Source organism: Labeo rohita, chromosome 21, assembly GCF_022985175.1.
Source record: "Labeo rohita strain BAU-BD-2019 chromosome 21, IGBB_LRoh.1.0, whole genome shotgun sequence".
Lineage (NCBI taxonomy): Eukaryota > Metazoa > Chordata > Actinopteri > Cypriniformes > Cyprinidae > Labeo > Labeo rohita.
In genome coordinates, this window is record NC_066889.1 from 17,964,827 (window position 1) to 17,988,741 (window position 23,915).

Here is a 23,915-nt window from a genome sequence, read left to right on the forward strand (position 1 = left end):
TTCTCGGTTAGACTGCCATGACAGTGTTTTTGATCAGGCAAACATCAACAGTCCTGTTTATCTAAGAGTCAAAATCATTTATCTTCAAGAACAATCACAAAAACACCTATATGAAACTATATTCTCAAAGCACATGTAGTATTCGCAGGATTTGAGCCTTTAGGTTTTTCAAAAATAGAAAAAGTCACATTGACAGACTGTCCTTTTCTATCTGCCAATCTTTCCAAGTGTGCCAATATCCTGTCTGTGCTGGCACCATGTGGGGATTCACATGGGGCGCCTGAGGCATGGAGATGTGATTAATTTAACTGTGTCAAATAGTTTTACTACCAGGTTTCACTGTGTTTACTGGGAGGAAAAAAAAACGGTGCTTATACAATTATATCCAGTGGAAAGTTCACCTTCTGTGACCGATATGGGCAGTGCATTTTATTTTCTTACTTTCTGGAGTTAAATATACGGATTTTAAACTGAATAATCATTTTCTAACTTACACAGTAAAGCTTAACTGATATAATACAACTTGTTCAACATTGTTACTATATATAAATTACGTTTTTATGTACACTTTTTTTTTAAACTTCAGAAATTAGTTCAAAATCTCAGAACCTTAATTCTTAATTCATAATTGACAATGGGCCGTTAAATTATTATGAAAATAATGCTCACCCAAGACTATGATGTGGCCACAACGCTTATACTACAGTTACCACATCTCAAATATTGTTCAGATGTTGTATTTAAAAACGTCCGTCAAGTTTTCTGTGAGTAATATTGATTTCATACGCATCTCATCCAACATCATTGCTAATTCTAAAACGCAGTTAATAATGAAGTTATTAAGACAGACAGACAGACAGAGAGAGAGAGAGAGAAAGAGAGAGAGAGAGAGAGAGAGAGAGAGAGAGAGAGAGAGAAATACCTGAGTCTGTGCGTCTCTCAGTTTTTGGGAGCAGCGTTTCTACTAATAGCGGAAACTGCAAGATCATCATCTTAAAGGATAGCTTGCCGTTATTAGTGAGAAATTAATGCTTTTCTGTGCGAGTTTCTATATGTGCGAGTGTGTGTCTGTACTATGTGTGTGTGTTTGTAAGGGAGAGAGAACGGGAGTAACAGAATATGCTTTCCATACGTAATAAAACGTAATTTGGTGGCAAAAACATGGAAATAATTTGGCGTTTTTATACTTTTTTTTTTTTTTTTACTGTATTTATTTGTTTGGTCATTGTCGTTGTAGGTTTTGACTGTAAGGACCTTCTAAATAATTGAAATCATTTGGCGAAGTGATATTAACATGTAATGCGGTCAAAACCTACCTGGAACTACTTTTGCTGTGCGTTTCCCTGAAAATAATTGCAAACCTGAGAACGTTCGTCAACAAATCAGAACCAAGCATTCAACAGCGCCGCAGTATCAATTTCAGTAATATATAAAAGACCTTCAATGAATTGTTCTTTTAAATCAAATCTTTTTAATAATTCAGTTGATCCAAAACTGGCCTGAACCCACAGCAGGTGTGTTTCCATTACAGATTTGCGCAAAAAGTTTGCATTGTTTTATAAATGCCGAAAAGAAAACTATTGCGAAATGACAGCGTTTTCATTAACCGATGTTATGCGACTAAAACACATTTTTTTATCTCTCGCGGTAAGTCATGACATCCGATGTTGGTAGATTTATGTACATTATATCGCAGCCACCATACTACCAATTATTTCTAATCGAAAGAAAGAGATGTAGATGTGTATCTTCAGCAAAGCAGCTCTTTAAGTAGGTTCACTTCAAGAGTTTTCTACATGCATCAAAAGCGTTAAACAAAATATGTTGAACCACAATATGTGAGAATCACTTCTGGGGCACTTCTCAAATGTGCCGTGGCATGGCTGATATAAACAAGCAATATAAGGTATAAGGTGTTTCTTGGAGGTTATAATATATTAAAGAATGATCATGTGACTTTTACGTGCAAGTGAAATGCGAAAAACTGTTTTCATTGCAGTTTTGCAAAATATTCCTTTTTCGAATTGCCTGAAAAACGACCTCACGTGAGCGTAAAAACATTGCGATATATGGGAGTTTTTGCGAAATTGACGTGTTTCCATTGGGCGTATTTTCAATTCTCAATTTCAAGGGTAATGGAAACGTAACTAGTGTCAGTGAGTTCAGATTCAGATTCGGTTTAGTCAAATGAATCAACTGATTCATTTAAAGATTTGACTCAAAACAACGATTCACTCATGAATCACTACTTATCTAATGAACTCTCATGAATAAAAGAGCTAGTGCAGATTTTATTACGTTTACGTTGCTTTGGCATTCTTTTCTAAAGCTTATTTCATGGCACAAATAAATAAAGTCCTGCAGGTTTGGAATGACAATAAACAGGTGAACTGTCCCTTTAAGAAAAGTCTAGATTCAGACCTAGACTGTCTGCTTAATTAGCAACATATGCAAAGTCTGAAGAAACTCCAGACTTACACAGACGTCTTGGATCTGACTGTTAAATCGGATCCAGTTGGAGAGAGAAACCTGATAAACAAATGAATTAATCTGAGTTATACTGATGAATTGCAAGCGGTTGCTGTTACTGGGTAACATTTGTATTCATTTCCTTTCATAACCATATTTCCAGCTTTACTCTTTCGTTTTAAATGAAATTTACCATTGTACAAAGTAAAAATGCAATTTCACCTGATATTTAAAAATACAATGAATATGAATTCAATTTGCAGTAACACGATTCATGTTTCTGATTTACAGTTTGCAAAGCTGCAGGTCCTCCCTTAGAAGAAACATCGCATTGAAGATCAATATAAAAACTGTTATTAGTTGCTTAGCAACATGTCATCATGACAGTGTGCCATTTCATATTTCTTAAGGCTATAATCTCAGCGGTGCTGCTGGACTTTTGTTCTTCCACCTCTCTGCAGACACAGAGCGTGTGTGTGTGTGCGCGCGCGTCTCTACGGACGTGCGGCCTAACAAAGCCTCATCGTGCAACACCCAACTACATTTCACAATATACACAGTGGGTGAACTGAAGAAATCTTTCACCGACCCCTTCACATGTCAACACGATAACAGGGGCCATGTGTCTTTCCAGTATATTGACCAAAGAAATCAAAACACCATGCCTCATTTGCTCCGCCAGGGGATGGACTTTGAATTCATTTTTGGTTGAAGAAGCATCAAACTACTCTTGATTAAGCTACTAATGATGCGTCAGTGACAACAAGCTGCCTCGTGGCTCTAATTGATCTTCCAATCTTCCTCTGCGGAGATCTCTCCTACCTGCAGCGTGGGACGGGCTATTTTAAGAGATGATATATTATTCCTCTAAAAGTCAGTGGCTGAGATGGTGAAAAAAGGGAGAAATGACGGCTCCCCTTACAAGATGGCATAATGAGCCTCGCCTGTGACCGAGCTGTGAGATCCGCCCATTAAAACGAAACCCCATGTTTGCCATCGTTAAAAAAGCAGCTGTATTTTCACAGGTCATGACTGATAGGCCACTCCGAGCGCTCTGATACAGGCTAAGCTAATTGTTGAAATGCTCATTAAATCAGATAAAGTAGCACATAAATCAGACTGAAGGTTTGAACTATGGTCAGCCTGCGCCGTTTGGCGGGAGTAAATCTCCCAGGGACATTTGTTCAGTGCCTTAGATCTCATTACATCTTTGTCTTGACAAAGTTCCAACACCTCTGATACTGTACAAAGCCCGGACTTAAACACAGCTGGTTTCTGTGGGCCTCGGATGAAAGAGGAGCTTGACATAATGTTGCAAATCTGAGCATGAAATGAGAATTGTTTTATGTGTTGGATTTAGGTTTAACGGCCTTGTTGGTAAACCTGAGACAGAAAAATGGCAACAAAACATGGTACGGGCCATAATTCTTCGCATAACGTGGCCCAGGCTCCGTCGTAAATTCAACCGAACAAGCAATTAAACAACATTGACGTCATGCTGTGTATGAATTGGAAAAAAATCTCATAAATATTGATGGGACGGATTGAACATTTGGTTCCGAGAGTCCTGTCATATATTAGGCGACCAGATGTCGTAAATAAAGGTTAGCAATGATGAATGAAGCACATATGAAGCATTGATTTTATTCATCCTCCTCTGACTCTGATTCGTGACCTGTTGGCGGTCTGAAAGCAACACTCCATCAGATCCTGCTGCTCTTTTGGAATAGCAGGGAAATGCATTAAAAGCCTCATTTGGAGCACATGTTTTGGGTGGGGGAAGCCAAATGTTGACATGCAACACAATTTGAGCATGCCTTGCTAAATCTGCGATGTGATTAATAACTCACTGGCTTTAGCGAACCACATGCAAACGGATATGTCATCTCTCATTACCGTTTTATTATTGACTAATCGATATTTTACCGCTGTGATGCTTCTACCAGATGTCATCAAGCAAATTGAGATACAGTGTTTCTTAGATTGAAAGTAATCCAACAGGCTTTGTTAGCGTCATGATGCACATATCAGCTCTGTGTTTTGTCCGAGGCTTTTTACAAACAGCCTTGCTGCCTACCAAATAGGCCTGAACCAGACTTTGAAGCTGTTGTAGTCACAAAGCTTTAAAATTGTATATAGATAAGAAATTTATGAAAGCTTGTTTCTGCCTCAGAGTACAAAATACAAAAGATAACTATGAGAAAAATATAACTATGAGTTGAAAGATACAGTAACAATGCAATATTTATAGTCACAATTGTTACATATAAAGTGACATTATGAAAAAGATGCAGTTGGACTTAAAATTGTAAATGCAAGATATAAATTCACATTGTCAAATTTAAAGAATTAGTTCACCAAAAAATTTAAATTCTGTCATTAATTACTCACCCTCATGTAGTTCCAAACTCATAAGAGCTTTTCTGCTAAGAGAAAAGATGAAATTGTTAAATAAAGTCATTATTTTTGCACAAAATGTATTCTCATAGCTTCATAACATTGTGGTTGAACCACTGATGTCACATGGTATATTTTAATGATGTCCTTACTACCTTTCTGGGCCTTGAACGGTTTGTGTTGCTGTCTATACAGGGTCAGAAAGCTCTTGGATTTCATCAAAAAAAATCTTAATTTATGTTGCAAAGATGAACAAAGGTTTTACAGGTTTGGAACAACATGAGGGTGAGTAATTAATGACAGAACTTTTTTGGTGAACTAATCCTTTAAAGTCGCACTTGTTAAATATGTAGTCATATTGTATGATACAGTATTACTAAAATTAGTTTTATTTTTTCCCAAATTCATTCCGTTATGTCATTTTTATTTTTTCTGGATTCGTTTCTTTCCCCCATTTTAATTTTTCTAGATTCTGTTTTAATGGTTAAATGAAAAAATATTTATCAAAAAGCATGTCTAATTCATTGAAATTATGAAATATAGACAATTAAGCAGCAATTTATTAAGTTTAACAAAAATTTACATTTTGGAGGCCATATCAAAAAATTTTGATCAAATTTTGTGTTTTCCATTAATTTTCTAGACTTCATTTTAATGGTTTTATTAAATTTTAATAATCAAAAGCATCTCTAAATAATTGATTTTATTAAAAAAACAATTTTCAAGTTAAACAGAACTTTAAGTTTGACTGGTTGCTTTAAGCTTTAAAGAACTTTATGATGATAGTTTTTCTCCAAAGAAACGGTAAAATGCTCATGAAGTGACTCATTAGAGAGCAATAGAGATTATTACTGTAGATTGTTTGTGTGTTCATGTATTCACGTACTGAGGCAGCAGAGGCTAAAAACACCGCAAGCGTCACGTGTGCTTCAGTTTGTTGGCCTACTCACTTAAAAATAAAGGTGCTTCACGATGCCATATAAGAACATTTTTTGTTTAAATGGTTCTATAAAGAACCTTTAACATATGAAGAACCATTCTGTTTCACAAAAGGTTCTTTAGATTCTAAAAAGCTAAGAAAGAGATGTTTCTTTAAAGAACCTTTGACTGAATGGTTCTTTGTGGAACCAAAAATTGTTCTTCTATGGCATCGTTTTATTTAAGAAAGCACCTTTATTTAAGAAAACTGCACGTCTGCACCATTTATTCATGCAGAACAGGCATGATACATATTTAAATAGTCTTTTGGCAGCTTAATATTCACAGACACTAGTCCATATTGCATTTTGGTTTAAGTGTACTGACCTACTTTTGATTTATTCATCCAAAATTTGGCAACTTCCGTGACATTCCGCGCTATAATGTGAACTCTATTTTTATGACTTGATTCCACGATTCTGTCCACATTTTCCACATTGTGGAAATCAAAGGGCCCTAAAAGATGCAAGTGCAAGATATAAAGTCACAGTTGTCAGAAATAAAATCAGATATAAACTCACAAAGTGAAACCAAAAGTTGCAATTGCAAGATCTAAAGTCGCAATTACAAGAAATAAAGTTGTAATTGTGAGAAAGTCACAATCACCTTTTAATTTATTTTTACTCTGAGGCAGAAATTGCTTTCCACTAAATGCGGAAATAAAACACAGAAAAATAAAAAATACCAAGCTAAATTAAATTGTATAATCAATTCCCAGAATCCTGCTGTGCACCACCTGGGGCAGTCTGTGTAGCCCAGTTAGAGAAGAACTGCTCTAAATGAAAGACAGCAGGGTAACTCCCTTTTCTCACACCTCTCTCCGCTTGGCAGAGCGAAGATTCTTGAGACAATGTACAACTTTGACACCAACCGTTATTTTAGCGAACGCCTAATTTCATGCTGACAACTCCAGAGCCAAGAGAAATATTCATTTCAGCCGTCTCCAGGAGTTTAGATAATCTGGCAGTCCAAGACAGCATATGGAAAAACTGAAGTCGAGGAACTGTGTGCGACCAGGGTGTTTAAATCAAGACCTCTGAGGAGAGGATAAAATATCTCTCGCGAAATGTTTACATTCACAGTATTTCTTTACACAATGTATTCATGTGCTTTTCAAAGGCTCGCTCTGTGCAAATAAGATTTAAGTAAACGACACGGCTTGCGTGAAGACCGCTTTGTATTTCCAAGCAAACCAATCGCTCCCCACGCAAAGATCCATAGATCTTTTAACAAGTTTGTACAATGCAGAAGGCGAGAGGTTAAGTTTGTACTTTCTGCGTTTTGCAGTATGTCCAAAAAGCGGTACTTACCGAACATATTCCTACGGGACGTAATTGGTCTCGCTACATCTGTAGAAAGGAAAATTCAGATTGCTGTAAATCAGGCTAGAAAAAGAGCAAACATCATACTCTTTCCCATAATGATATGAAGTTCATGTCCGAAAACCACATCCTTCACATTGCATCTGGCTGCTTGGTCAATGTTAAACCATAAACCACACCAGCGACTCAGCACTCATCAGTCCACCCATCTGCATATAATTACAGATACATAGAGCTTGGCAGAGAAAACTTGCTAACTACTTTAAATCATCCTCGAATTGGCAGCAGTTATAAGCGTTGGGTTTGAGTAGATGCATGGTCAGGTCATTATATGTCAGGCTCAAAATACATGATCAAATTCCTTCCTGTCATCATGTCTTACTATTTGGCAGAGCAAACACAATATCTAGAGCTCTGACAGTGCTATTTTTTAACAGTCTCTTGTGCCAGTACCATCACCAAGGTAACACTAATAAAGATTTAGGATGTTCATTATTTACCAGCTTGTACAGACCGCGTAAGCTCAGTTCAGAATTAAATGTGTTTTTGCTCTACAAAATGACAATTTAGGCTAAATTGATTCGTCCCTGGCTCCAGCTGTAATGGCGAGCTCGTGTACTTAGAATATTTTTGTTGCTGTACTACCTGTGGTCAAATGGAAACTATACGCACAAGCTAAATGAAGCAGTGCTAATGCAGCTCTTAGGAAATGCTTATTAGCTTCAATATATGAACAAACGACTATGACGTACTATATTTTGCCATCCACACAGAGGAGAAATTCAGTTCAGGTCTGCTAGACCTAGACTCAACCTCAGGTGGGAAGTGTACGGGCAGCCACAATCCGTTTGCTGTCTGTCTGATGCATATTGTGCACAAAAATAGCAAGCGCTGACTGAAACAATCAGTTTCAATCTGACTGGCTGGAGGTAACCTGGCAAACTTTGTCAAGTCATCTTATTTCATCTTCAAAAGCACTCATTGTATCAACCCAGTGTTTCTGGCATCCAGTCTTTGAAAAATGTTCAGTTTTGATTTAGGCACTTACAAACAAGGAATTTTCGAAATCTTTGACGCCAGGAAAACACAAATATCATAATCCCCTTGCAACGTTCTCAGAAGAAAAATGGCACAAAAGCTGTCAGTGGAGCGGTACCCTTTCAAAAAGCACTAATATGTACCATTTAGGTAATAATAAGTACCTTTAGGGGTAAATAATGTACAAAGGTGTACATTTTGAAAGGGTACAGCCTCAGTAGAGCCCTATGATTTCCACAATGTGGAAAACGTGGATGGAATCCAGTCATAAAAATGGAATTTACTTTATAAAAAATTAATTTTTGCTAAATATCTTATACATTGCTGTTAAATTGTGTAAGTTTCAAAGTATCATGATTTTAATTATTTAGACATGCCTTTTGATTAATATATTTTTTACATTTAACCATTAAAGCAGAGCCTAGAAAATTAAAACGAAAAAAACAAAACCAAAACAAACAAACAAAAAAAAAAAAAACACGTAATAAAGAAAAATTAAAACAGAAAAAAACGAATTTGGAAAAAATTAAAATGGAATTTTGAGAAAAATGTGACACTGACAGTTTTTTAAAACCTTTTTTTTTTTTCTCCTGAGAATGAACGGCCCCCCTTTTCAAAATGTAAATGCAGCTATATATTTCCATGTGAAAAGACTTGAGACATGAAAAGAAAAAAAAAAACAATGAAAAAAAATATTAAAAAACCCAAATGATTGGAATATAACCTGAAAAATATTGATTTTGTACATAAAAAATACCTTTTTCTACCCACGATTAGTTTAAATATATTTTAATTAATTTTTACATTTTTTATTAAAAATTATTCTTTTTTTTTAATATTGTTTTGTATAGCACTTTTTATATAACACATTTACATGTATATGTAAATATCATCAATGTCATTGAAATAAATATGAAAATATCATTATCATTCAACATTTAACTTGTTTCTAAAAATAAATTTCCATAAACCCTCTAGTACCCTTTGAACCCTACTGGGAGTCCCTAAACCCAAGTTTGAAAACCTCTGAACTTGACATCCACAAACAAAACTCTACTATATATGAGCAATATATGAGTTAAGCCTGTGAAATTCTGATCACAAAGTCTATTTATCTGAGCTTTTGCATGGCCATGTGCAAAATTATTTTAATATTTTTTTTACCACGCTGGTATGTTAATGTTGTATAATGGATCATATCACATCTTAAATAAGGGCAAAATGAGTTATAATGAGTCCACTTTCAAAGTCAGAGATAAATTTATACATAACCTTTTTACTAATCTCACTTTTGGGTTCAATTAAGGGATTTCTTTTTGTATGTGAAAACAACCTAAAATCTCAATTAAACTGATTAAGAGATCAACACGTAAGTAGCGCTATTTGCTGCTTAAAACTAACAAAAGAAACTTGATTCCATCATATACACTACAAAAGAAAGGGTTCACCTCTCAGCCCACGTAAATCCAGTACAAAGGAGACGGTAAGCACAACCACAACAGACCACAATAGAGCCATAAGAGCCTGGACCAGACAGGATAATGTTCCTCTAACACACTTAGAGCAATTGACTTAATTATACCGCCCTTGGTGTTTGACGCTTTCTAGAGATCAGCATGGTTAAAGACACTTCATTCGGTTTCAAGCTAATACACCAGCATGCATCTGCTCACAGACAGGACCTCCCATGGCAGCTCTCTCCTGAGAGCAGTTTGACATCTCCCTCACCCCTGAACGTACACACGCTCAGACGCTCTCCTTCCTGTCCCGCATATGACACTGTCCTGTTTATCAGCTTTAATTTCACTCTGTTGTCTCTGCTTACTACTGTAATTGAGCTGTCCTGTCGCTGAACCGGCCCAGTGGGATCTGTATGTAATCAGCCAGGTGCTCCCAAGGGCCTCTCACTGTCTGTGACAACTGCTTCAGATGCCTGCGGCGCTCTCCTGCTCACCTGTTCCTTGTGCCACATTATGTCCTACATCTAAAGCATTCATGCATTTGTTTAATTGTTAATTAAGACTTGTAATTGTTTATTAGGACATTTTCCTTAGCAAGAATATTTTGTATGGTGGACTCAATGAAAGATTAAGAACACGTAAGTAAATATATGTAAAGTGTTTTCACGACGCGTCATCAGTCGGCCATATTGGCGGCACTGAACGTAAACAATGCCACTGAACCGAACAAAACTCACAAATATTGCCAATTATTCCTGCTGAAAATGATCAATTGCTGTCATGTTTTGGGCTGTACTAATCGTTCGGACCGGGAAAAACATTTGGAGTACTACAGACTGCCAAAAGTTATAACAAATCAAGAGAATAGTGCAAAAAACTGTCCGAGGAACAAAAGGCATTTGCGGTTGGCCAAACTGAGGATTTCCAGGAAAAGAATCTTGACAACGTTTGTGTTTGTTCTTATTTCCAGTGAGGTAGGTGAAATATTAGGCTAATATCTTATTTGATCTCATCTCGTTTCTTTTGAGAAAAACTATTGTCATATCATATACAAACATAAACTAAAGGTCTTCACAGGAACCCGTTGAAATAAAAGTTCGGTTTAACTTGAAGATATTGTAACAGAAATACATTACTCGATGATAGTACTACTACTACTAATAAAATTATTTAAACATGTTTTTTTAAAGGAATATTTACCAGAAAAATATATTTACCGGAATTTATTTACCAGCAAAATAATACACAATACAGTATTTCTAGGGGAAAAATAAATAAAATAATAAAATAAAATAATTTTAATTAATTAGAGATTATTTTGATTATTAAAACTGAATGAAAATGGAATCTGGAAAATTAATGCAAAACAGAATTTGGTAAAAATAAAACTGAAGTTGTGAAAAACAAAGAAATGTATATAATTGGGCCTTAAAAACAAAAAAAAGTGAAAAAAAAAATGGAATTTGGAAAAAAATAAAATGAAATTTTGAGAAATATGTGAACGTTTGTGTTTGTTCTTATTTCCAGTCAGGCAGGTGAAATATTAGGCTAATATCTTATTTGATAATACACAATACAGTATTTCTAGGGGAAAAATAAATAAAATAATAAAATAAAATAATTTTAATTAATTAGAGATTATTTTGATTATTAAAACTGAATGAAAATGGAATCTGGAAAATTAATGCAAAACAGAATTTGGTAAAAATAAAACTGAAGTTGTGAAAATCAAAGAAATGTATTTAATTGGGCCTTAAAAACAAAAAAAAAGTGGAAAAAAAAAATGGAATTTGGAAAAAAATAAAATGGAATTTTGAGAAATATGTGAACGTTTGTGTTTGTTCTTATTTCCAGTCAGGTAGGTGAAATATCAGGCTAATATCTTATTTGATCTCATACGTATCTTTACCACCTATTAACTTTAGTTTGTCAAAATATTGCGCTCTTTCCTGCCTACTAAGTCCTTCTGGATACGATTTAGCAGCTTACACATGTTTTTTCTGTGGTTTAGACAGCGTAAATTAGCAAAACAACATATTCAGTAGTTTACAGATGTTTACATCGGATCACCAATATAGCCGCACATCTGTGTAAAATATCAGCCAACGAGAAAAATCACGTCTCAAACTATTTTCCATGTATTTGTCCAAAATCTAAAGGGAACTTGCCTTGCTACAACAATTCTCAGTCAATTAGCTACTAAATAGTCTGCGTTTTGTACGTGAAAGTACCTACTAGTTTAGAGGCGTTCAAACGCAAACAATGGCGTCATTTGAACATTTCCGGTGCAGATTTCAGTTGTTCTTGAGCCTCGCATGCTTGTCCACAATTGAAGAATTACGTTCCTTTCACACCGAACGCGGAAATTCGGCGCGACTTCGACTCGTTTTTTTGTATCGCGCTCAGTTTGAAACGGCTTCAGTCGGCTTTCGACGCTTCAAACCCATTTGCCGAATGCGTGAGAAGGGGCGGAGCTTATGTGTATTTCTGAGGGAGTGTAAAAAACCGCCAAAAAGTGACGTTAAAAGCGTGATAGCGCGTTTTGATAGCGCGCCAAGAGAAAGAATAAACAATGCTTCAGGAAATGAATGTTATAAAAGCCAATTACAGTCAAATGTTCTTTAAAATAGATTTGAAAGAAGGCGTTTTGTAAATAAATGTGCTTTATTCAGCTTCTCTATCAGACGCCGTTTTATTCTACGAACAAAAACTAAACCCCACTGGATTCAAATGTGTTTTGTTGCCTTCCTTTCTCTATGTGATACCTGTAAAGGCATAATTTTTCAGGTTTGAGAGAGAGACAGCTTTTCTGTTTACCGTGCAGGTTGTTTGTCTGATGGTCAAGGAGGCTTGACTTCACATTAATACACTTTGGAAGTATACACTAACTCACTGGGCCTTATTTTCTGCATGATCTTTGGCCTTGGAAATATCACATTGCCCCAGGCTTTCCCTGTATGAAAGGAGAAATGAATCCTCTCAGCTGTAGTGTGCGGTTATTTTTAGAAAGCTGAATGGAGTTGCAGATACTCCATATAAAGCCGGATACTGTTTCATTTTAGAATTAAAAGGAGCGGGCTAGTAAATTATTTTGTTTCCTTGAATTCCGTACACTGAGCTGAAGATTGTACATTTTCACATTGATCTCTTTCCTCAGCGGATAATGCTTCACATGGCCTGAAGAACATGGGTCAAGTGTGCAAATACAACATGCAGGATCTTAACTAGCTTTAATACATAATCCAGCCTCATTTCGCTTAGAGAAAATCAGTTAGTTGAACAGAGTTCAAAGGTAAACCTCTTTTCTTTACAGTTCCTTAGCAACCAAGAACTTATTTGCATATAACTGTAAAAGGATGAACAAACACTTTTGTTTTTTTTTGTTTTTTTTGTTTTAAAGCAATCGTTTACTTTAAAGGCCAATAAGTGGGCACACTGCGCTTTGATAGCCAATGCATTTCCAGCATGCGTTGCTTCTCTGCATAGTTTGCTTTTTATCACACACACACAATAGCTATAACTAAGCATATAAATAGTGACAATAATTACATCTAATAATAATCTATACTCACCAGTTCGTTTGAGGTTAAAAGTAGGAAATTGCTGAAATGCATAGTGTGGAATAGATTTTTTACAGCATTCTGTCTGGCTTTTCACTAAGTGCAGAGGCCAGAAATAGAACAAGGTACAAGATATTTAGAGGCAAATCAGTGAGAACACCAGACACCATTCAACACCATGTCACCAAGGAATCCTCCTCAAGCCTATTCTTGTTTAAACTGGCCAATGCCCAAGAGCGTGCACTCGCTCATTAATATTCATTGACTCCTGAGTGTAATAATAATGATGGGCAAATGTTACCATTTCTATCCCTCACTCATAGAACAATCAGTTATTAGAAATCCCAGTATGCCTTGGTATAATTCTCTGTTTAATAAGGATTTGAAAGAAAACTGTGCAGGTTTCTAAAGGCTCAGTTAAATCATACAACGCTGAGATAAAGAGAAGCCCTGGAATTTGCTGCAGAAGAATAAACATTGTATTGTAACCCACTGGATATCTTAAAACAGAACACACACGATTTTTTGTGTCTCTTCTGCAGACCAAGCCTGCATTTATTTCATGCAAAGTACAGCAAAGTACAGAAATATTTTTGCTATTTAAAATAAGAGTTTTCTATTTAAATATATTTTAAAATGTAATTTATTCCTGTGATTTCAAAGCTGATTTTTTAGCATCATTACTCCAGTCACATGGAGTACATGATGAGAACACATGGTGAGAAGAGAAAAAACATAAAAAATCTTACCGTTCAAAACTTTTGACTGGTAGTGTATATATATATATATAAAGTACAGTGCAAGATGTTTCTTACAACAATGACAAATTTATTGAATCATTTACTTGAGCTGCTCCAGCAAGTGTATTTACAAACAATGGCATTTGAAGATATAAAAACGTGTCATATCATAATGCAAGTCAGCGCTGTACCGTCAAGAGACGTCACAGCAAATGTCTAATATTCAGGCAACACAGCCAAGAAGCTAAGGGAAATGGTGGTTTAGATATCATGGTCTTCACAGCTGTATGAAGAAGCAGGTGTGGAAAGAATTAAGAAATGATGTCTAACACTGAAGAAATGTTCTCTGGGACAAAGACGACGAGAGAATACAGGAACACAACTGCCTTGTGGTGAAAAAAACCCAGGTTCAACCAAACGGGAGTTTCGCATATGGACAAAAACAGACACTGCAGAAATAAAGTCTCCTGAATTAAACCTACTAAAAATGTCCTTCTAGATTTGTTCCCATGACAATAAATGGACGACAGCTTTTATTTTCACAGTGCAAAAACATCATTGCAGACTTAAAAATGTTCCACAGGAAATGTAGATGGGTTTTTAAGCATATGATTTAGCAATTTAACATTCCTAGATGTCTTTATGAATATTGAACCGTTTAAATGTTACTCAAAATAACAAAAGTACACTACCAGTCAGAAGTTTTTGAACAGTAGGATTTTTAATCAGTCTTTTCTGCTCACCAAGCCTGCATTTATTTGATTTAAAAAGCAGAAAAAGCAGTAATATTGTGAAATATCTTTACAATTTAAAATAACTGCTTTGTATTGGAATATATTTTAAAATGTAATTTATTCGTGTGATTAAAGCTAGATTTTCAGCCTCATTACTTCAGTCTTCAGTGTCACACGATCCTTCAGAAATCATTCAATATGCCGATTTGCTGTTAAATATATATATATTTTTAATCATTATTATTATCAATATTTAAAACAGTTGAGTACTTTTTTTTCAGGATTCTGAACAGAAATATCCAAAGATCAGCATTTATCTGAAATAAAAAGCTTTTGTAACATTATACAATATACCATTCAAAAGCTTGGGGTCATTAAATTTTTTTTGAGCAGCAAATCAGAATCTTAAAATGATTTCTGAAGGATCATGTGACTGGAGTAATGATGTTAAAAATTCAGCTTAGAAATCACAGGAATAAATTACGTTTTAAAATATATTCACATAGAAAACAGTTATTTTAAATAGTAAAAATATTTCAAAATAGTACTGTTTTGCTGTACCTTGGATTAAATAAATGCAGGCTTGGTGAGCAGAAGAGACTTGTTTTAAAAACTTTAAAAATCTGTTCAAAAACTTTTGACTGGCAGTGTACGTTTAAAAAGGCTATTCTGTCTGCAGAAGAAATACTGTGATTTTCTGACTGGATTATTTCTTCTTTCTTTTGTACCAGTGGTTTCAAATCACTAGATGATATGATTTGCTAAACAACGTACGGATACATAGCATCCATAGGATCCATGTGCTCCTGTGTTACCATTTTAAAACAACCATAGTTCTACGCTATGTTTATGTTGCTAACCAAACTGTTGATAAGTAGATGTGAATGAAAAACACGAAAACCATTTGAGGAAGGGAAACCAGGGACCGGGGCAAATATTTACCCTGTTTTGTGTCTGTAAAGGCCATTACTATTGATCCCAGCAGGAGATCTCATCTTTCTCCATCTCTGGCCAAGTTCACCAGAGTAACGCTAGCCCGCGGCTAAACTGGACACCGCGCTCCTCCCGTGCTCCTGTCGATTTTTTAATTCCAGAAATAACCCACATGAGGCCTCGCAGTATGTGGTCTGCGTGCCAGGCACTTTGGACAACATCAAAGAGCCTATTAAATCACGTTAGGGTGTCAGCTGCCACCGGGGTGGAAGCAGCGCTCCGCTACTGTTTCAGCAGATCCCAGATGAGCGTTTAATGCGCGTTAAAAAGGTAAATAAATATAAACGGCACGGTTGAAATGCACTTCGACAAAAAGAAAGTCCATGTGAGAATTCATTGAGGAAAATAATTTCATTACTTCATGCTTAGAAAAAAGAAAGAATCCTTGAAAATGGTTTTCACATAATTAACAATTCAATTGGCAAGGTATGAGCTCATTTTGTTGACTGAATTAATGCTGTTCATTTCGATTACTCTAGGGTAAAAAGACAGGAAGCATTTACAAAATGAATGCAAACCATTTCCTCCCTCCTATCCATGATAACGGACCCCTTTAAAAGGTTAGTTTACCCAAAAATGAAAATTCTGTCATTAATTACTCACCCTCACGTCTTTCCAAACCTGTAAGACCTTCGCTCATTTTTGGAGCATAAATTAAGATACTTTTAATGGAATCCGAGAGCTTTCTGACCCTGCATAGACAGCAACGTAACTACCACGGTCAAGGTCCAGAAAGGTACTAAGAACATTGTTAAAATAATGTGACATCTGTGGTCCAAATGTAATTTTATGAATCTACGAGAACACTTTTTGTGTGCAAAAAAAACAAAAATAAAGCCTTTATTAGGGCTGCCCACTAATAGTCGAATTCAAGGGAAGTGCCGAAGTTAAGCAGTCCATTACAGAGAAGTCGTTAATGGCTGGTCTATGTGGTAATATAGTATCTTTACCCAGACTTTATTTAACAATTCTTGTCCTCTGCGTCACCCTAGCGGCATAATAAAGTTATTTTGGGGTATTTTTGTGCACAAAAAGTATTCTCGTAGCTTCGTAAAATTACAGTTGAACCATTGGGCAGGACATCCAAACTCTTACCTATCATTCATCGACCTCAAATATGGCTTTTCATCTGAAAGATGTATGTAGTAAAAACATGTTAACCAAGAAAAATGTGCGCTATTAAAGTACGTTCACTGCATGACAAATGAAGCCGCCAGTGCAGTCACCTGCACTTAAAATACTCCGTCATTTTTGCTCATACACATAAGAGTAATACGTCTTTCGAATCTGTAAGGACTACTTTATTTGTGTGCACAGAACAACAAAACGTTGCGCTTTTGTAAAATAATTAAAGTACAGTACGCGCTTTCTGACGCCTCGGTCTCTTGAGCGCAAAACGTCAAACCTCTGTGTATACTTAATACTTTTAAATGAACCAATTCAAATAGAAAACAAATATTGTCAGATTATGTAATCCATGTGAAACATGCAAGCGCATCTACTACTGTGGAGATGACTAGTCAGCGTCGCTGACTTCATCTCTTAAACCGGAAATAAAGAAAGCGCTAGTTAATGCAGTCTTCTTGCTGTTTTCCCTGACACATTCATAACTATTATATCTGCTGGAACGCTGTGGCAAGCTGTTTTTGCATGCGCTTAAGCGCTTATAATTAAGAAACGTGCGACTAATAGTCGACTAATGCTTAAAATGAACAACTGGTCGATCAGAAAAATCTTTACCCAGACTTTATTCAACAATTCTTGTCCTCTGTGTCACCCTAGCGGCATAATAAAGTTATTTTGGGGTATTTTTGTGCACAAAAAGTATTCTTGTAGCTTCGTAAAATTACAGTTGAACCATTGACGTCACGTGGAATATTTTGTGGAAGTTCTTGGTACCTTTGAGGACCTTGAACGTTGAAGAACCCTTGCTGTCTATGCAGGGTCAGGAAGATCTCGGATTTCATCAAAAATACCTTAATTTGTGTTCCAAAGACAATCTTACGGGTTTGGAATGACAACTATCCCTTTAAGGAGTGACGTGACCCCTGTTGGACATGATATGAAACATACTAACCAATTATCATAAGTTATTAGTCGAAATCAAGGTAAGTTGACTGCAGCTAGGCATTTTGTGTTCCTTTCTCCTGAATCCCGGCTGATGACTAGTACAACAAAGTGTCAAGAGCACTAAGACTGAACAATAAATAAGAAAAGGATGATTCACCAAACAAATTAGTATATTCACTCAAACGATCGATCAGTGAGGCTCCGTACTCCTAACAAAACATCGATTTTGGCAGCTACACTTGAGCGTTTCACTTCAAGGACACCACATCTGCGTTTCAGTCCCATGTACGCCTGTACACAATGTACAAAACGAGTGCTTATCTTTTTCTTGTATCTACGAAAACGCTTCAAAAATTGTCACCGTTCACCTGAGCACCTGAGTCCAGGTTGAGATATTAAAAAGCTCCCTGCTTTCCAAGGGACGCTATCAGGCAGCAATTTGCCTTGATATTTAGGAGAGTCAGCGGTTGAGTCCACAGTGACGACGTGGAGAGATCCCAAGACTTCTCTTTTCTGGACGGCGAAACTGAAAGCGGTCTTTGTGAAAAAGAGTCATTTTCTTCCTCTGCCCCCAATTACAAGTCCCTCTCCAACGTCACGTAGGGGCACCGAAAGGACACAGATCTATTTTTGTATTTAGTGGGTTTTTTTGTGTGTACAACAGAGGGAATTTTCTTTTGCTCGTTGAAAACCATCCAGTTATCACGCCAAAGGATGAGCATCTTCCTGGGCGTAGAGAAAATCTCAATGTTTCTTAAAAGTGCTCGATCACGAGTCCTCCTGTGTATTTCGGGTTTGTCACCGCACGTGTGCGGGATGCTATAAAGAGGAGAGGGTAGCCAAAAGAACCAGCGTTGAGGCCAGCAAAGGCCCAACAGTCTGAATGCGTCCGGCGCCGTTGACATCGCCCCGGGATGGTTCGGCAGATTCGTGACTTGTTCCGTCTAAACAGAGAAAGAAAGGAAGATTAAACATCTTGACTTTACTGATAGCTTTGAACACAGAAATGCTTTTGACGCACAATACGAACCATTATTATCTTCTATGGAGTTGATGCTTCCATCATTGTCCTTGACAACACGGTCGTGACTTTTATCACAGTTGTCTGTGGGAGAAACATAAAACAGGGTGTTGTCAGGGTCGTGACATAATTTTAGCTCGTGAACTTTTTCAGTGTTGATAAACGATGCAATTGTGAGTACGTTTTGTCAGAAGCCACGCCAGGATCTCTCCTGAGGGGCTTGTAAAACTTACTTGAAGGTCTGACGAAAACTTTCAGCCTCAAGCAGCTCCGTCTCCCATTTTCACTGACTGTGGAGGCTGTGGAAACATTTTAGATGGTCAGTATTAGGCTCAATCGATCCGTGCTGTACACTGTTTAATAAATCAAAGTCATTTTTTAGCTTTAGATATATACAGGGTTCAACAATAAGGATTTTACTGGCCTGGTCGAGCCAGTAGTGCAGATTTTAACGTGCGCTGCCAACATTTTCATCTAGATTTACATTTAGTCATTTAGCAAATGCTTTTATCCAAAGTGACTTACAAATAAGGTACAACAACAAGTAATTTATCATAAGTGACAACAATATTCATAGTGGACAATGCTTCAAGTCTGATGTAGAGTAGCCAACGATTTAGATTTGTATTTATTATAAGTGCCTTTGTTTAGGATTGGTTAATCTATTTTCCAAGGTGGTTTCTATATTAAATTCTATGTATATTATTTTTCTATAAATAAATAAATAAATATATATATATATATATATATACATTTTAAATAACATTACACATTATATATACACATTACATTTAAGAAGTTAAAAATATATATTATTATATTAAATCTATTAATAATATTAAAATGTATATACATTTAAAAAAAATCAGTGTTTAAATGTTTTACATTTTTATATTAAACATAAAACATACATTAAATATTCAATCAAATTATTATTATTATTATTATTATTATTATTATTAAGTATACATATATTTTTCACTTAAATGCAATTTTTCTTTTAAAAATTACATTTGTTTATTTTCTATGATGGGGCCAGTAGGGCTAAATTTATTTTTATTGTATATACATTACATTTAATTTTTTTAAATCAATGTTTAAATGTTTCACATTTTTATATTAAAAATAAAATATAAATAAAATATTTATATAATCAAATTATTTATTATTATTATTATTATTGTTAAATGTATTAATAGCTTTCACTTAATGGCAAGTTTTCTTAATTTTTTAAATTTATTTATTTATTTTCTATGGTGGTGGGGCCATATAATATTATAAATATATATAAATCTAATATATTAAAAATATTAACTATATTAAATGTTATATATATTTCAAAAGAATTAATGTTTAAATGTTTTACTTTTTATATCAAACAATAAAATATAAATAAAATATTTAAAAACATAAAATTATAAAATCAAATAAAACTTAATGGCAAGTTTTCTTTCAAAAAATTTAATTGAAAAAATTATAAAAAAAAAAAAAAATATATATATATATATATATATATATATATATATATATACACACACACACACACACACACATACATTTTAAACTATATATAATATAATAAATATATATGAATTTAATATATTAAATATATTAGTTATATTAAGTTATATATACATTTTAAAAAATCTATGTTTAAATGTTTTACATTTTCATATTAAACATAAAATAAAAATAAAATATTTATAAACTCAAATTATTATTATTATTGTTAAATGTATTTACATGTTTCACTTTATGGCATGTTTAAAAAAATGTAATACATTTTGTAATGTTATTCCAGCTAAGTTATGAATGCATGCACCACTTTTTTTACTTTTTTTCCCTAATTTAAATTTGATTGATACATCAAAAACCTCAATGTTAGGCAGCAACAGTTAGATAATGACCATCATATTTAGACAACCTTTCTAAAATGGTGACAACGCAACAGCTCGACTGCCTCAAGGCCATTTCAGGTTCAGTCTATCAGCACATCTTCACAAGCTACCTATTTTAGCCCATTGTGGCTTACTACATGCAAAGGCCTCATTTAAATGCCTCCACCAGCCTCAGAGGAATGCACAATCAGCATTCATTTTGCTTCTTACTGATAGACACGGGCGGTGCTACTTTGGCTATGCTGTTTCCCTTGTCATCTCAACCATGAGCCATGTTTCTCAATTTGTCCTCTCCATAAAGAAAAGCTTATTAGCACTATAAGAAGAACAGGTAGACAGCCTCGCTCTCCACTGTCCGTTCTTTATGCAGTACGTAATGCAATGTGGCGTAGTCAGGGAGCAATGCAAATGAGTGAGGGAGAAAGAAAGGCTTGGTATTTTACCTCCAGATCACACTGGACGTAAAGGTGACAAAGTAATGAGCAACGCAATGCACTTCAATAAATCTCCCCCTTCAAAGCAAGGAGTAATGAGCACGGACTGCACAAAATGCAATTTCCTTATAGCCAACACAATATGTTCTTGATAATTCAATTGGTGAGGCTCACTTTCACTGATACGGACATGTATTCCACTGTGGCTTTTCCCGACGGAAAGAAATAGGGGTTGGATGTCTTGTTTTTCTGGTTGGATGCTCGAAATTTGGATTATTTGACAATATACTTCAGCATAAATAAGCTAAGACTAATGCGAACAGCACACACGCTCCATTAGTGGCAGGATGATGAATTAGTTTTCTCTTGAAATTTGTTTACTGGCAGCAAATATTTATTGAACAGCCTTATCTTGACCACTGGACAGCAGATTTGTGCTAAACCTCTCCGAGCTCTTTTTCTAACCTCTGCTGGTTGTGACCTTTCCACAAGCCTCTTAGATGTTGATTGGTCACTACATACATCAACACCTGCTACTTAAAGCTGTACTGGCTGCTGGTAACATCAACAGCTGCAAATGACAGATCACAGGCCGAAAGAAACACCTGCCACTAAAAGCTCTGTAATCAGCTGTGATGATACAAATGACTTCTGTTGAGTCCATAGAGCATATCACCAATCCCTCTGAACTGCTGAACCTTACATTGAGTCCTCCCGGTTAAACCTCATGGGTTCACAGTCTTGGTTTTGTTGAGGAAATATATGGGTCAGTGAGTATATCAGTGGATATGATAAAGAAAAAAAGGATTTTGAAATGCATGTGCTCTTTTTATATTTCTGTTGGTATCTAATGGTGTCATTTTTGATAACATTTTTAGTTAAATGACTGTCACAAGTAGCAAGTAAAAAGTAGTAACTTATATCCCTACATCTTATCTTAATTTGTTTTTTTAAATATATATTTATATTTACTTTTAAAAAATATTTATCAAACTATAATATTATACATATTTATCAAAGTATACTTAAATCTAGTATTTTGTATTTTTATTGTATTATTTAGCAAGGTAAAATTAGTAAAACCTATTACTTTCATTGTTATAAATCATTATTATCATTATAAATGTTTTACATATTTTATTGTATTAGTAAAATAACAGATTACTTTTAAAATTGTAATAATTAAACAAACAAATATATGCACAAACATATATTACATATAATATAAACATATTATTCATGCACATTTAAAGTAGTTTTATTGTACTTTAACTATTAGATATACTTTCAAAATGATAACTAAATAAATATATAAATAAATAATTAAACACACACACACACACACACACATTACCTATATATAAGATAAATATATTACTTATTCACATTTAAAATAATTGTATTGCATTAGTAATATGTTAGATATACTTTTAAAATGATCAATAAATAAAGAAATAAATACATATAAATTACATAATACATATAAAACACACACACACATTACTTATATATAAGATAAATATATTATTCATGTGCATTTAAAGTAATGTAAAGAAATGTTTACTTTTTACTTGTAACATAACTTTTTTATATATTTTATTGTATTAGTAAAATATTAGATATTATGTTATTATACTTCTAAAATTGTGTGTGTATATATATAAGTGTATAATATATCATTATTATATATATTATATATTAGTAATATGTATGTATGTGTTTTTGTGTGTGTATATATGGGTATATATATAGAGAGAGAGAGAGTGAGAGAGATTATATATTTATTTATAAATGCATTAATATATACGTATATAACAATATTATATAATATCATTATATATAAGTATTATATATATTATATATAAATATATATATATATATATATTTATACACACACATATGTATGTATATACATTTTCGAGTTGTTGGGACTTATGACATTTTACAATTTGAACTACCTTTTCCTTGTTATAAAAAGTCAAAATATCTGATATTTCTTAAAAAACATGATATTGACAGCCATTATTAAGTCGTTGTATGCGTGAACTACATCGAAATATATCTTCTAATAAACTAAAAGATTCAAAAAAGTGTCTCGTCATTGACCCATATATCTGTTTAACACTTTAAACCACCATGAAGGTGTCAAGATGAAGCTATAACAGGATCAGCTGCCTGTAGAGGAAAGAAAAGGAAACAGGAGAAAGACATGTCGGAAGAAAAGAATTATAACTCTTTTCCCTATTAGCTGGCTGGCTCATCTCTGAGCTTGCAGACATTCCCATAATGCACCATGGCTCTTCTAGCCTTGACCCCCATGATTCCCTGCTGTGTGGGGTCTCCAGCTGCACTTAATCTGCTGTCTCTCTTCTCATCCCCACACCCTCATGACTGCGGGGAGAGCTTGGGTTAAATCAATGTGCTTATGTGCTGTCTACACTGACATACTAGGGGCTTGTGAACCCTTAATCATGTCCCCACAAGCATATTTCCTTTGATTTGGGTGAAATTGCTTTTGTCTCTTTCCTCAAGTCTGGTCTAGTTTGGAGCGGGATCCCAGTGTTGATTGGAAACACCACTTCACAAATCCGCTGTACATCACAACCTTATTGTCGGCTACTACCACAATAAATAACGGCTGAGCGTGAGCATGCAAACCGAGTGTTGTATAACGTAACATCAATATTGTCAGAGTCCAAAATTAACTTTTTGCCCAGAGACGTTAATAGGATGCCACCCCGGGGTAGGCATTTAGATATGTGGGGCAGGAAAGGGGACCGCGGATGAAAGATGTGCAGGAG

The 23,915-nt window shown here is 34.9% G+C and overlaps 1 protein-coding gene across 1 annotated transcript in view; it reads right to left on the reverse strand.

The window, feature by feature from the left end:
• Positions 1–14,037: 14,037 nt before the first annotated feature.
• Positions 14,038–23,915, reverse strand: part of efna5a (ephrin-A5a) — a 62,444-nt gene continuing 52,566 nt past the window's right edge. Inside the window, exons 3-5 of the mRNA XM_051092963.1 lie at positions 19,016–19,081; positions 18,792–18,866; positions 14,038–18,705 (exon numbers count right to left, since the gene is read on the reverse strand). Coding sequence (XP_050948920.1) covers positions 18,581–18,705; positions 18,792–18,866; positions 19,016–19,081 — 266 coding nt within the window. The 3' untranslated portion in view covers positions 14,038–18,580. The remainder of the gene's footprint in view (positions 18,706–18,791; positions 18,867–19,015; positions 19,082–23,915) is intronic.